Source organism: Maylandia zebra, linkage group LG19 (assembly GCF_041146795.1).
Source record: "Maylandia zebra isolate NMK-2024a linkage group LG19, Mzebra_GT3a, whole genome shotgun sequence".
NCBI lineage: Eukaryota > Metazoa > Chordata > Actinopteri > Cichliformes > Cichlidae > Maylandia > Maylandia zebra.
Window position 1 is genome coordinate 2265384 of NC_135185.1, and position 15533 is coordinate 2280916.

A 15533-nucleotide genomic window follows, 5' to 3' on the forward strand; every position below is an offset into this window, starting at 1 on the left:
TGTTTTGAACAGTGCAATGCTAAAAATTACCTAGAGATATATCTCCCGCTGTGCTAGGAACGTCTTTCACTGCTTCAGAAGATCTGCGAGGAACACCAGACATACCAAGGTTGTGTTCAGAGGTTCCAGTCCTGGCTGCTGTCAAAAACCAAGGAACTGACTGAAGTGATGGGGAGGAATGACATAGCTGAGGAAAAGCTCAAAGCATTAAAAGTGAGACCCTGAAACTGAACTGATTTCCTAACTCATTGTGCACGTCTAGAGCAATTCTGCTGCTATGTTTACCTTAGATTAGAGGTAACTTAGATTTTAGATTGTTGTTCCAGATGAGAGCTGGTTGCTGGTTCAATCACTCTGTAAAATTAGGCTTTTACAGAATGATTCAAAGCTTCTGGCCTGAAAAAGGTCAAGAGGTGCACATTTTTGAATGTGAGGTCTGAAAATTTGAGTTACCTTGGTAGGTTGTCGTATATCTTTGCACCAGCCATCATGCAATGTTTTGTCTCTTACCTTTTTCAGGCTCTGGATGACAGTGTGGCCTGTGAGGAGAAGGCCCTGCTGGATATTGAAGGCATGGTGGAAAGCCTCAGGCCCAACACCTCTCCTGCGGGAGTGGAAGAAGTGGTTGAAGAGGCAGAGGAACTGAGGCTGGGCTGGCAGCGACTGAGGGAAGGTCTTTGCAAGGCAGATGAAGGCCTCCGCTCCAGCCTGGATACTCACAGTCAGTACATGACCCGGTGCCAGCGGCTGGGAGACGATATCGGCCGCCTCAGAGAGCTGTTCAAAGGGCTGGACCAGGAACTGGAGGAGACCCAGGACTGCAGGGATCGCATTGACCACACTGAAGAGCAAATGGTTGGCCAGTGGACAAAATACACGGTAGGGTTATTAACCATATCAGCAGTGTTATAGTGTAAAGGGTAGTGGAGATGTAGATAAATACAGGAAAGTCCTACCTCTCCTTTTCCTGCCGTTTCTGTAACCAAGTTACTGTGGTTCTTTTAATGTGCTGATGATCGATTTGTATACTGTCTGGGATGTCCTGATGTAAACAATAAAAAGAAAGCTCAGTTTAGGTTCCAGTTTAAGTGGCCAGTGTATGATTGAGGGTAACAGATGTTGCACAGAGCAGTGTACAAACCTACACATTGGGTCATAAAAAATGAAAAATGTGTTTGTTACATACATATTGAGTTATAATTGCCATGTTTATGGTTAGCTGCCTCATTGTTAGCTTTTGCTTTGTATCCCAGACTTTGAGTAGGTCAGAGGGTACTTTAACAGCCATCCAAGTATATCTGATGAATCACTTCAGACTGTTTTTGTTTTTATTTTGTTGTACCTGTCTGAGAGAACAGTATCATTCTGAAACAGACAGTCACTGCTTACCAACTAGCTGTAACTTAGCCCCTCCCTAGCGTCTTGTGTTTTAACATTCCAGGTTGCTGTTGTTGTAGTCCCTTTGACTGTTCAGCTGCTTTTCCAGAAAGAATCTCAGATGCACTCCAGCTCTGCTTTATACTGGAGTTAGTATTTCTGTTAACCTGTTCATTCTCTTACCTCTTAACCTCAAGAAAACAATTCATGTCTGCGTTTTATCCAGGCTTTATTATTGCAAAAGGCAATTAAGGCAATAGGCATTTTTAAGGCACTAAATGGATTAGCACCTTTCTGAACTTTTAAATAAGTAAACTAAGAACAGAACTTTAACTTCAGCTGGTCAGATGCTTCTGGTTGTTCCGAGAAGCAGACTAAACCAAAGACTAAATCACATCTAGTTGTAGTTTTTAGTTTAGTTAATTATCACATCTTTGCTGAAAGTTGTCATTTGTCAACATTTTGTTAAAAGAAAGTAACACCAGAGTTTAACTGGTTCTTTGTTTGAATGTGCCTTTACTCCCAAATTGTCATGATAGTTAGTCTGATAGTTTTGTTTGTTTTTTTTGGTAGTCCTGAACACAAACAACATGTTTCCAAACAGTACATTGCAAATTTTATTTTATAGACAAGTTTCTCTTTTCACTTAATTTCTTGCCATTTCGAGGTATTCTCCACTGTCTGATATGTTTGTTTGAGACACCGGATTCCTCAGAGAGGTGTGTCAGTCACATTATTAGTTCTATCTGCGTTCCTAGAGACGTAGCCAGATTTATTTTTTGCAGACGAGCTCTGTACCTGTGGAGTGGCTTCTGTTAGGTGTGTCTGGAATGCCAGACGATCTGGGGTATTCATCTGTATAATCGTCTCACCTTGAAGCAATCTTATGAGGGTTTTTTTCTTAAGGTCGGGAGAAAAGATAGTAGGATCAAGTTCATTCCCAGACTCAGGGGAAGGGTGGCAGTCAAGGAGCCATACTTAAGTTAGGGGACTGGTACAAAATCACAGGTATGCCAAATTATATGAAAACTGCATTGGAAATCCATGGTAACAGACCCCAAGATACTTAAACTCCTCCATTTGGGGCATGAACTAGCCCCCGACCCAGAGTGGGCACTCCACCCTTTTCCGGCTGAGAACCACGGCCTCAGATTTGCCCCTCCGCGAATCGCTACCTTATCGTGGTGGAGGGGTTTGTGTGTCACAGGGATCCCAGGAGCTATGTTGTCCAGGGGCTTCTGCCCCCTGGTATGGTCTCCCATGGCAAATTGGTCCTGGGTGAGGGACCAGACAAACAGCGATTCAGAAGACCCTTATGAGAAAACCATAGAGGGAACAATTCATCCAGCCCAGGATAGGGTTACCGGGGCCCCGCCCTGGAGCCAGGCCCAGAGATGGTACCCAAGGGTGAGCGTCTGGTAGCCGGCCCTTAGTCCAAGAGGCCCGGCCGGGCAGAGCACGAAAAGGGGACATGGGCCCATCCTCCTGCTGGCCCACCACCTGCAGGCGCCATAGGGATAGGGTGCATTGTGTGTTGGACGGCGGCCAGGAGTGGAGACCGTGGTGGACTTGATCCCTGGCTACCAAGACTGGCAATTGTGATGTTAGTTGGACATCTTTGTAAAATTAATGAAATTATAAATGCAAAAAAGTACCACAAGATCTTCATCAACCACGGCATCTGAATAGTGTCTAATTGGCAGGACTTTATTGTTGAGCATGACTGTGATCCCAAACACAGCAACAAAGAAGAGCTTTGATTAACATCCTGGAGTAATTTTTTTGTGTGTTTTTCAGCAACTGTCACACATGCTTCCTGAGCAAACTCAGCCCGTTCTTTTTTTAGCAAATCTCTCGCGCTGCTCCAGAGTTGATGGTCTTCTGGCATGAGCTTTGGACTTTATTATGGAGGTATTATGTATGCTGCATCCCCTCAGCATAACACTCCTTCCACTGTGGAGGGAGTGTTAAAGTGTTGTTTGGGTTGTATCCCTCTTCTTTCTTTATCCAAGCGTAAACAGTGCCTCATTGTCCAGAGAGAGTTCTAGTTTAGTCTCATCTGACCAAAGGATGCTTCCAGTATGCATAATCTTTCTCCAGGTTGTTCTAAGCATACTTCAGTCTGTTTTGAAAGTGTCTCTTCTGCAGAAGTGGAATTTTTCTTAGTTTGCAGCCTTGGAGTCCATTCCTGTGCAATGCTCTAGGGGTTGTTTTCTTTGATATTACAATTCCCAACTTGGCTAGGTCATTTACTCATGTTAAGGTAAGGTCTGTATACATGTCTCTGATTACTTTTGTTTCTTGCATCTTACCTCTGCCAGGCTTGTTCTGCACTCTGTGGTTTTCTTTGAATTTCTTGATGATAATTCTCACTCCATTTTTGACCCTTGGAAATGCTGTGTTTCCTTTGTGTATCCACAGAGATATAAAGAAATGAGAATGAGTCAAAGCCTTTACATAGTGCTGTTTATTGAACCATATTGCCTGTGTGACACCACACTAGGGACAAGATTTGAAAGTCAAGAGCAACTGCTCGACAAGCAAACACACGAAGCTATCTCTAGAGTTTTCAGAGAATGGTCTTTAAAAGAGAAAATATCCAGTAAGTGGCTGTTCTCTGGGTGAAAATGTCTTGTTGACTTCAGACAAGAATCGCTAGAATCCTTGAAGGCAGTAGAAAACAGCACGTCCAACCTTCATGCAGATAGGCTGCAGCTGTCGAAGACCACACCAGCTGCAACCCCTGTCATCTAAGAACAGGAGGCTGAAGCTACAGTTCACACAGGCTCACCAATATTAGACAGTAAAATATTGGGTAGTCTCATTAAGCTCTAAATCTGCTACAACATTCAGATGGTAGTGTCAGAATTTGGTGTAAACAACATGAAACCATTAATGTATCCTGCCTTGTATCAGTAATTCAGGGTACTCAGTCTGTAAGTTGTACGTTTTTAGTATTTTGTATTTCAGCTAGGAGTTAGAACTAGGAAGTGGATGGCCTTTAATTAACCCTGGGATTGATTAGAGTGCAGGATTATATAATAGCTCAGTGAGCGTTGGGGTTGTTAGTTTTTGTGTGAGTTGCTACTTGTACTCCTCTTGTACTGTTTATATTCTGTTGTGTGTTTCAGGGTGTGAGGAATACTTTAGCAGGGGAAGAATCCCAGGTGGAACTGCTCAAGGCTCAGCTCAGGGAGCTCTTCAGGTTCTCAGAGGACTCGCGTCACCTTTCTCATGATGTCTTGGCTGTTGTTAAAGAACATCAAAGGTATGTGCTAGGGAGCTTGTGTTTGTGTTTGTGTGGGAGTTTTTTGAAACCCCAAAACAAAACTAAAAATAAGGCCCCATGATGACTAATCATTTAGTAAAATTAATCATTTTACTTTCCTTAGATTACTGTTGTTATCTAAATGAGAATGTTAAAAGTGAAAATGTATGTGCTATAATAAATCTGTTGAAAATATAATATAATAATCTGAAGAATGCACACACTTTATAAATGCGGGTGTGTTACATTATAAATGCTGTGTTTAGTTATACAGTGGAACCCTGACTTACGAAATTAATTCGTTCCAGAGGGTCTTTGGTAAGTCGAAATTTTCACAAGTCGAAGCACCTTTTTCAAACACATTTGCATGACATACACTACCAGTCAAAAATTAGGACACACCTTCTCATTTAATGTTTTTACTACTTTTCTACATTGTAGATACATACTGAAGGCAAATATAATATATATGAAGCATATATGGAGTTATGTAGCAAAGAAAAAATGGATAAAAACTTTATATATGTCTTATATTTCAGATACCTTAAAGTATCCACCCTTTTCTTTGTTGACAGCTCTGCAAATCCTCGGCCTTCTCTCACTGAGCTTCATGATGTAGTCACCTGAAATAGTTTTTACTTCACCACTGTGCCTTGTCAGGGTTCATTTGTGAAATTTCCTGTCTTCCTATTAAATTAGAAGCTGTGTCTGTGACTGGTAGTGTATCTTCACTGATGTGTCACCAGCAGTAGCTCTCCATCTAGGGAGAAATATGGAACTACCAGCAGGAATGTGGAACTTATTAGCTGCAAAATCTGACTCTGTTTATTTACTGTAAGGATAAATCATAACACCTTAGGGCTTCTGGGAAACTTCTTTTCAAATTGTAGTTGTACATTTGTACATATGTGCTGTGTTTCAGTGTGAAATGTCGAGCAACTAGACTGTGTTCAGAGTCCGAGTTGGGACTGAGAAACATCCTCCAAGACCCGCTACTGGTCTACGACCAATGGAAAGATACGGTTTCTCAGGTGTTGGAAACTTCTGCTGAGGTCACAGACTTCTCCCATGTTGCCATGTTAGTCCAGAAGATTGAGGTAAAACAAATGCATTATCTTTAGAAGGACTTTTTGCTCATATAGAAAAATTCCTCACCTTTGTAAATTTGTGTATGTTAACCCCTGCAATTTGAATTGTTTGGTGCAACCAAGAAAAACTTTCATACTAGCTTAACACAAACGGAGCAGACACAATCATACAGGTTGGGAGGTCAGATGGGCTTTCAAAACTTGCTATCAACACCTGCTACCAATTTAGAATCAGCTCTTTAACCTGACATGTAGAGCAGGGCGATGTGACCAAAAATATTTATCACGATATACATTTGAAAATTTGCGATAACGATATAACTGACGATATAATTGACACGAGACAAAATCCTTTACAACTCCACAACTTTATTAGTGCAAAACAAAAAAAAAAATCAATGTATTTTCACTTAAACAAGCAGCTGTTTTTTTATGTGCATTAAAGTTATATAAAAATGTAACAGTGCAAATGCAAATTCCTCACTGACAGTTTAACCAAAAGGCATTTCCAGTGGAAATTGGCCGACATATCCTCAGCATAACCATGTATAATATCCACAAAACTTAAAAAGAGGTGATACACACACAATACGGTAATATTATGTTGAAGCACAGTACGTATCACTCCGCGAGGCTCCTGCCTACGATAGCCGTAATGCTCCAACAATCCATCAAGCGGTGCGGCTTCGTAGCTTAGCAAAGTTGTACTAAAACATTTGACAGATTTTCGAGCGCCGTGCACATAAAATCGTTTCAAGGTCAGTAAACACAACCAGAGTTCATACATAAGGCACACGGGATTATAAGGGGCTCTGTCGACTTTCAGAAAAATCAAAGGATTGATTTTAACCGTGTGTAATAACGACGGCCCGCTAGCATGCTCTACCAAAAATAGTGCTTTGTTGTGTATCTGACGGACGAAAGCTAAACCAGTTCCACACCACTGAAGCTGCAGCATTTTTACAAACCAGTTCTGGTTCATCTGTTTCATTCAACGATCCACTTTCACTCTTCTCATTCTGCGTTGCCGGCATGTGCGTCTGTAAACAAAGGCACTGCGCATGCGCGTTTTACCCATATTCTATCGCGATATGTCATTTTCCTATCGTTGCCCAAAATTACACCGGTATTACCGTGAACGGTATGATATTGCCCAGCCCTACTGACATGCATGTCTTCAGACTGTAGGGAAAAACTGAGCACAAACGGAGAAAAGGCATGCAGGCACAGGGAGAACATGAACGCTCACATAGAAAGGTTTCAACCCAGTTCGTTCTACATTCTACAAAGACCTCGGTGGGAAGATACGATTCTATTGTCTGCTGCACTTTGGTTATCCTGATGTGCTTGTTTGTATTCATAAGATAATTGTATCATAACTGGTTAGCTTTCTTCACTTTGGAAAGTTTTGAGTTGCGTAACTCAGTCTGCACTGTAGGACAGTCAAAATTCTCAGTGAAAAGTTCTGTGTGAAAGTCTGCATAGAAATAATTTTTAGAGTTTCATTTGAATGTTCATGTAAATATGTGGACTTTGAGAAGTTGTATAATGCTAGCTGGGCAGCATAGTGGCCTCACAGCAAAAAGGTCCTCAGTTTGACTCCACCATCTATGTGCATCTATGCAACTCTATGTAAGATTTGCACATGGAGTTTGAGTGGGTTCTCTCCAGGTACTCCGGCTTCTTCCCATGGTCCAAACATGTGCAATTAGTTGGGTTAGGTTAATCGATGATTCTAAATTGCCCTGTGACAGACTGGCAATCTGTCCAAGGTGCTGACTAAAACGTTCAGGAATGAGACGTGTGAATATGTTCTTTTCTACTCTCTGCGCTAGTGTCTCCTGAAGGAAAGTGTCCAGCTGCAGGAGCGCTTCAGTCTACTGGAAGTGAAAGGGGACCTGCTAGACTCTGTGTTTGGTCCTGAGAGGTCTGATGGACTGCAGAGCGAACTGAGCACTGCCATGAGGAACAGAGAACTGTTGCATGTTCAGCTGCAGCAGAGGAAGAGCAGGCTACAGGTATGCGCGTGTTGGCGTCGTCCACTGAGCTTTGTTTTGTCTTAGGTTTGAGTGTCAGTCTATTCAAAGCTTTACCGTATCCCTCAGGCTTAAAGAAAAGACCAAGACAAACCTTTTGGACTTTTAAACTGATCCTGAAATCATTAACAGGTCATGTTTGACAAGAAATGCATACAGAGAGCGATGAGAAAAGAGGGCGGAGTTGTCCAAGAGACAGTCTAAAAGAGAATGTGACTATCAAATCAGTAAATATTTTCAGAGGCTACATAACAATCACGGGTTTGCCTTTTGATATCAGACTATGGAACGATAAGTAACCTGGCAACTGTTTTGTAATTAGTTCGTGTCAGTGAACAGACAAGATTGTCTTGGTGAATGCCCTTCTGTCTCGCTTTGCCCATACCAATCTTATTTACTGCAGTGTAACAACAACGTCACTCATTAGATTTTGTGCAACACATGTGAGCTGTCACAGTTTAGAAACTGAAATCATCAGATGCATTTACTAAAGTGTGCATGAATGCATTCTAGTAAGTACATGCAGGATCTGGTGTAATTATCAAAGTAGATACTAAAAGCACTGTAAAAGCACTTGCTGTAGTGTCAAATCTTGGACTTAGTACTCAATGTTGTGTTCATACTATGGCTCAATAAAGAGTGTGTGTGTGTGTGTGTGTGTGTGTGTGTGTGTGTGTGTGTGTGTGTGTGTGTGGAGACGGGTATTAACATCTTCATGGGGACCAAAACTTGGTAGTTTACACGACTTTGAAGGCATTTTTGAGACTCAAAATGTGGTTTTAGTGTCAGGGTTACAGTTAGGTTATGGTTAGGTGAATGAAATGAAAACTCATCTTCAAAGAATGAAGACGTCTGGTTGACAAAATACTGTTAGACTTTAAGTTGACTGACACACTTAATGACATTTTCCTTCTCACAGGCATTCATTTCAAGAACCAAGGACTTCACTGACACCTACAAGCTGATGTGCTCAAAGTTGTCCAGTGTCAAAGGCAGACTGATGACAGCTGATGGTCTACAGCCTGACATTCTCGCCAAAAAAAGCCAGTCAGACCAGTTTGGGGTGAGTTTTTTCACCTGCCAGACTTTGGGTTAGACATTTATTAACCAGCCACACCATAAATCCACCTGCCTATAATTTGACTCGTCTTCTATGACTATATCTTTCTAAGCTGACAAAACAGCTGTGACCTGTATGGGCATGGACAGCACTTGGAATAGATTGTCTGTATCCTGTTTGGCATCTGGCCTGTCACACTCTCAGTGCTCAATCAGAGATCTGGCTGGTTTGAAGGCCAGGTCCAAAGCCATGTCGCTCTTTGCATTCCTCAAAAATTTTCTCATCATTGCTGGTACATAGTTGTCCAAGTATGCTGAAAGTTAGACTGTATTGTATTGTATTTGCTTATTTAATTTCAGTTCACATGAAGAGTCACACTGTAAAGTGTAAACCCTTTAAATATGAGTTAGTCCGTCAATGTCAGGAAACGCTGTCTGTTCATATTATTTCATTCAATTGCCTCATTTAAGTTTTTCAGTCCCGTAAGGTTCCAAAAATCACTCGTCTGAAGCAACATTTCACTCTGAAAATGAAATTCTTATCATTGCTCTCAATTCCAAAAGCAAATGAAATAGTCGTCCACTGCTTTTAATGCCTTTCTCGTCATCAGAAGTTTTGTTCAAATAGTCTGTTTCTCTCGGGAAGGTGAAGTAACGCGTGTGTGGTGGCCATGAAAAAGGCTATTGACATTCTCCAAATACTGAAAAAGGAGCTTTAATGCTTCCTTTAGCAGAGGGTTTATAGAAGGAGAAGAGATGACTCTATAAGGAGATGATGAATGATTGGCAAAGTAGAGAAGATCATCCAAATATAAATGTTACTCATAGCTGCATTTTTCATTTCATGCCAGAACTTACTGATGGCCTGTTAAAGGCACATGTTAACTATGAACTGTAACAAAATGTGCTTCTTGTTAAATCGTTGCCTTCCATGAAGAACGTAGCTTTATACAAGCGCTGTAAACCAAAATTCTGATGTATTTTAATCAATTAAAGTGTGCTTAAGCTTCTGTATAGTTTAGGTTTCAGGTCATTGTATTGTCAGCCTTTAGAATTATTGTTTATTTATTTATTTATATATTTATTTTTATTATTATTAGTATTATTATTAGTAATAGTAGTATTGCTGTTGTTTTTTTACTTGGGGTCAGCTGGCAGGAAAATGTATATTAGCCTGATGCTGCATTTGCAGGGTTACCTAATAGTGCACTAATTAACATACAAATGCAGCTAGTTTATTTCAGTTATAAGCAGCATTCTGCCAAGAGCAGTGCAAATGATCAGCTCGAAAACTAGCTGACCTGATAAAGGAGTAATGTACGTATCACAATAATGCAGCAGTGTAATCCTGGTTTTCCGTTTGTGTTTTTCTCTGAAAACATCAACAATTCAGATAAATAAAAGGCAGGAGAAATAGTGTTAATGTAACTGTTGTGATAGAAACTGCTGGATTTCTCAGAGGACAGCTGCATTACTACAAATTATTTGATGAAAACCTAACATCTCTTTCTAACAGTTGATCTGTACAATATATATAAGACACTTAATATTATTTACTGTCACTCCTGTGTGTTAGTGAAGTACTGTTATTATGACACGCTGTATTTCAGTTCAGTGAAGCTGTACACTGTTTCATCAAAATCCCAGTATTACTAAGGAGAATGATGTAGTGCTTGTCTCTCAGGGCGAGGACTGTAATGAAGCAACACTGTAGTTTCCATACGTTAAGCATTCAACATGATGAACCAAGAGACTATAAGAGCAGCTGGATTCTTATAATGCATCTTTAAATAGTCAATAATTGCATTATTTTATGTGACCAGTTGTTACAAAGGCTGATAAATTTTGTTGTGTACTGCTGGAGGGCTTTATGAAAAGGTGATTAGTCTTTTGGTTATCTTGAATGTTTCAAACTGTGAATGTCTGATCTTGCCTGTACCTCTTCCCTTAGTGAAACTGAAGTTCACTTCAGTTGAAGTTTAGATGTGTACAAAATTTTATTTATTTATTTATTTATTTTTCATGTGCACACTTGCTTTTGTGTCTCCAGGTCATCCTAAAGGATGTAGAAGACTATGAAGCCCAGGTCATGGCACTTGAGACTCTGGTCTCTTCCAGTCAGACCAACAGGATTCAGTTTGAGAAACTCTGTGATGAATGGAAACATCTGCACATTGCAGTCAAGGTGAGGGGACATTCATATAAGAAGTGTGAATAGCCCATTTTTCCTAATACTCCCCTGGAACTGGGTACTTGACTTCTGCTGGAGTTAGATTATCTGTGACCCTGAAGTAATATGATCATGTTGAATAACAAGATAAGTACCCACCATGACCTCAACCATCCAAAACACTTTTATCTTGGCAGCAGGCAAGATTGTTTTTGATTCAAGCCCATGAACAGCAAGTCTCACACATTTCCAATGATTACAGAAGGGAGAGATGGTCTGCAACGTCTCCTTCTCCGGTGACGGTGCCGGAAGAACCAGAAAACGAAATAAGAAAGATGTGCAGAGCTGTAGTAACTACTGAAGGATAACGTTGATGAGCCATACCATGAAGATGTGATAGAGTTGTTGAAGCTAGATTTAAAAAGGAGAGGCGATGATCAGTGAGCAGCAGTATGGCTTCATGCTGAGAAAGAGAAACACAGATGTGATCTTTGCTTTGAGAGTGTTGATGGAGACGTATAAATAAAGTGTGGAGGAGCTTCACTATGTCTTTGTGGATCTAGAAAAGGCATATGATAGGGTGTGTGGCGCATGAAGATGTCAGGAGTGGCAGAGAAATATGGGAGAATAATGAGACAGTGGTGAGGTGTGTTGACAGATAGGTTGAAGGTTCGAGTGTTTACATCACTGATCTGCTCTCAGCCCCTTCTTGCTTGTTATAGTGATGGACAGGTTGATGGATGAGGTCATGCAGGAGTCTCTGTGGACTGTGATGTTTGCAGACAGTATTGTGATCTGTAGTCAGAGCAGGTGGAAGGTAACATGGAGAGCTGGGGGTATGCTCTGGAGAGAAAAAAGCAGTGTTAGGTGTTGTCATCTGACTTTTTATGTGATTTATTGCTCAGCTCAGGAAAAAGAAATTATTGTTGGTAATTTTAACATCCATGCAGATACTGAAAATGACAATCTATTATTACAGACACAATTGGCAATGTAAAGGAACCCACCCACCACTTAAATCACACTGTACATCTTGTTCTGGAATTGGAACATTTGAACATTTAACAGTGTTTCCTCACACACCTCAGTTTTCTCCCAAAATCCTGTTTTGTCTTATCTGTTTCTAATAGCATTTCATTTTACAATAATGGATTACACAGCAGTGAGAAATACATTTCATCACAGTAGATGTCTTTCTGAAAGTGCTGTAACAAAGTTTAAGGATATAAGTCCTCCACTGTTATTTCCTTCAATACCATGTGCTGACACAGTGCAGAGCAGCTACACCAACTCTATTCACAGAGGTTGATTATTGTGTTAAGAATTTCCTCTAGCTCCTCTGAAAAAGAGCCTTCAATCAGAAGTACTTGACTGACTTGTATAACAAACCTGCACCTTAAAGCAAGTAACTCATAAGCTGGAGAGGAAATGGCATTTCACTGATTTCGAAGGTCTTCATTTAGCCTGGAAAAACACTTTGTTGCTCTGTTTTTAAAAAAAAAAAAAAAGAAAAGAAAAAGCCCCCCATAAGGCTAGAACATCTTACTATTCATCACTGATTGAAGAAGAGAACAAGCCCAGGTTTCTCTTCAGCACTGTAGCCAGGCTGACAAAAAGGGAGACCTCTGTTGAGCCAAGCACTGCTTTAACCTTAAGTAGTAATGACTTCATTAATTTCTTGAGATTAAAGCTCTAACTATTAGAGGGGAAAAAATAATCTCACAAACATAACATTATGTTAGCCGACTAATCTTTGCTGTTGACAACAGCCCATATCCGTATTGACTTACTTGTCGTTTAATCTAACTGTTAAATTTTTAATTGATGCCCAGTGCCAGTAAATTATTTTCCTAAATGTTATGCAGTCGCTAGGAACATCCCTAGTACAGCTACTTTCCATACCACTGATATTTATTTAGACTCTTTTTCTCCAATTGATCTTTCTCAATTAACTGTTACTGTACTCTGTCCTAAAAATCTTAGAAACATGGTATCTAATCAGATGCTTACTCTGGATGCATTAGCTTAACTTTCAGTAGTACTTCTAAGTTCTTGACCAGCATATGTTGTTATAGCAGACACACTAGTAAGCTATCTCTGAGTGTTGAAGAACTTTATTTACAATGACGTGGTTCTGAAATTAATACAAATAAGAAATAACATAAACATCTCTTTCACTGGTTCAGCATCTCTCACATTCAGTATTACAGAGAACACCATACCAAATTATGCATGGACAGAAACGGATACCACAAAAGGATTATCATAACGACATAACAGGATGAATAAACACAGAATCATAGTCAATTTAGGCTAATTCTCTCATTTGTGACTCGACACCACCCTCGACACAATTGCTCACTCAAATGCCGTTATGCTTACACAGGGGTTCTTAGCAAAAACAGGTTTGTATGCTAGCACAGAAACTACATCAAGGAAAATCTTTGTGAACATTAATTCTCCACAACAACTGAAAACAACTTAGAAATGAGGAGTAGCCTGTGAAGCCAGGCTACTACCTACTTTGCTTTGACAGTATAGCTGCTGACACACAGCTAATAATAACAGCTGTCCACATGGGTATATTAAATGCAACTGAAATAAAATATGTTCCCAATGTGACTTACTGTTTCTATGAACGCACACTTGCCAGCATTAGTCCACTTCCGTTCAGATCCATAACTTGCCTGCAATTGTGGCATCAAGGATGGACTCTGGCTATTGGCCCTTGTGGGAATCATGCTCCTCCCATGCAGGTAACGCATGCCCGGGCAGGAGGACTTTTTAACATATGTTCTTGAATGTATATAAAACAAATATTTAGGATTGCTTTCTTACATTTGCACAATATCTATAAAATTAGAAACATCCTGTCTCAGTGATCCTGCAAAACTAGTTCATGCATTTATTACTTCTAGGCTGGAGTATTGTAATTCAGTATTATTAGGATGTCCTAAAAACTCCACAAAGCCTCCATTTGATCCAAAATGCTGCAGTGAGTACAGACAAAGACTAGAAAGAGAGAGCATATGTCCTTGAATGTCCTAGAATTATCATCTTATCTTGAAGACCTCATAGTATCCCAGTAGAGCATTTCAGTATCAGACTGCTGGTGTACTTGTTGTTCCTGCAGTATTTAAAAGTAGAATGGGTGGTAGAGCGTTCAGCTTTCAGGCCCCTCATCTGTCGAACCAGTTCACAGTTTGGATTCAGGAGACAGACACCCTGTCTTCTTTTAAGATTATGCTTAAAATGTTCCTTTTTGACAAAACTTCTTTCAGGTGACACTGAATCCTCCCTTACTTACACTGCAATAGTTTTAAGCTTCTACGTAGCTACTACTAAGCTACTTTCCATGATGCATGTTTCTTCTTTCCTGACCTTTTCTTTTTTATCTTTTTTTTTAAATCCTGCACTGCATGGATTCTAAGTTGTTTTTTCCTGACAAAGCTTGTCTAACTTGTATTTTTCTTTTATATACAGGCAAAGGTAGATGAGAGTGACAAAATTGTTGCAGAACATGAGAGGTTCCATGACAGCCTTCTAAACATCGAGAAGTGGCTGATGATCATGAAGCAGAAGCTGATGTCCTTCCACAGCCCAACAGGAGAGTGGAGCATAGAGGGGCGCTGGCATGAAGCTGAGGTCCGTGTGTGTTTGCCAGTTACACTGGATGTGCTAAAAACAATTAGATAGATAGATAGATATAGGACAATTCACTTACCTAACTTTTTAAACGAAAAACAGGAGAAAACTTAATCAACAAAAATGGCTTCTCACACCTACTAGGCTGCTCCAGTGGACAATATATAGAAGGTGAAAAAAACTCCACAATTGCTACTTTACAAATCTATTTACAAGATTAAGGTTCTAACGCTAGACACACACACAAAAAGGTTGTACTTGGTTATACTTGCAAATCAATGGGCAAAGACACAAACAAATCAAAATCACAGGTCCTTTGTTGGATCGTGGAGGCTAGGAGAGAGGGGGCCAGGTGGCTGTCATTTGGTGGTTAAATACTGGGGGTGATCAACCAATCAACCAATCTCAGGACAGGAAGAGACTCCACCCAACTACTCAGTAGGCACGCCCAGGTGTCCACCCCCTAAGAAAAAAAAAAAACAAAACCCTACAGACTTTTTATCAAAATTGGTTTTCATTCTGACCTGAGCCTTTGCTAGCGCGTCACGAGCAAAATTGCAGGCATTGTGCAGCCTCTCTCTAAACAAACTAACATAGTCCAGAATGTTTTCTCTTGGACGATGCCTATCTCAGAGAAATTTCTCTTTCAAAAGACATAGCGGACCGCGCACAGTGTGGCCAAAAACGAAATCAGCTGGACTGAACCCCAAAGACTCCTAGCATGTCTCCCTGACGGCGAACAACAGTAGTGGCAACTCCTCATCCCACTCACGGCTTGACTCGGAGCAAAATTTGCGAAGCATGTTTTTCAGAGTTTGGTGGAACCTTTCTAATGCACCCTGACTCTCCGGGTGATACGCACTGGAAGTGTGATGGTTAACACCGAGCTC

At 40.5% G+C, this 15533-nt stretch overlaps 1 protein-coding gene across 2 annotated transcripts in view; it reads left to right on the plus strand.

The window, feature by feature from the left end:
* syne3 (spectrin repeat containing, nuclear envelope family member 3) overlaps positions 1-15533 on the plus strand; it is a 51999-nt gene that overhangs the window by 17786 nt on the left and 18680 nt on the right. For both annotated transcript variants that reach the window (XM_004564182.3, XM_004564183.3), the window contains exons 5-12: positions 58-213; positions 520-879; positions 4509-4645; positions 5568-5742; positions 7569-7751; positions 8689-8832; positions 10879-11013; positions 14482-14643. In XM_004564182.3, coding sequence (XP_004564239.2) covers positions 58-213; positions 520-879; positions 4509-4645; positions 5568-5742; positions 7569-7751; positions 8689-8832; positions 10879-11013; positions 14482-14643 — 1452 coding nt within the window. The remainder of the gene's footprint in view (positions 1-57; positions 214-519; positions 880-4508; positions 4646-5567; positions 5743-7568; positions 7752-8688; positions 8833-10878; positions 11014-14481; positions 14644-15533) is intronic.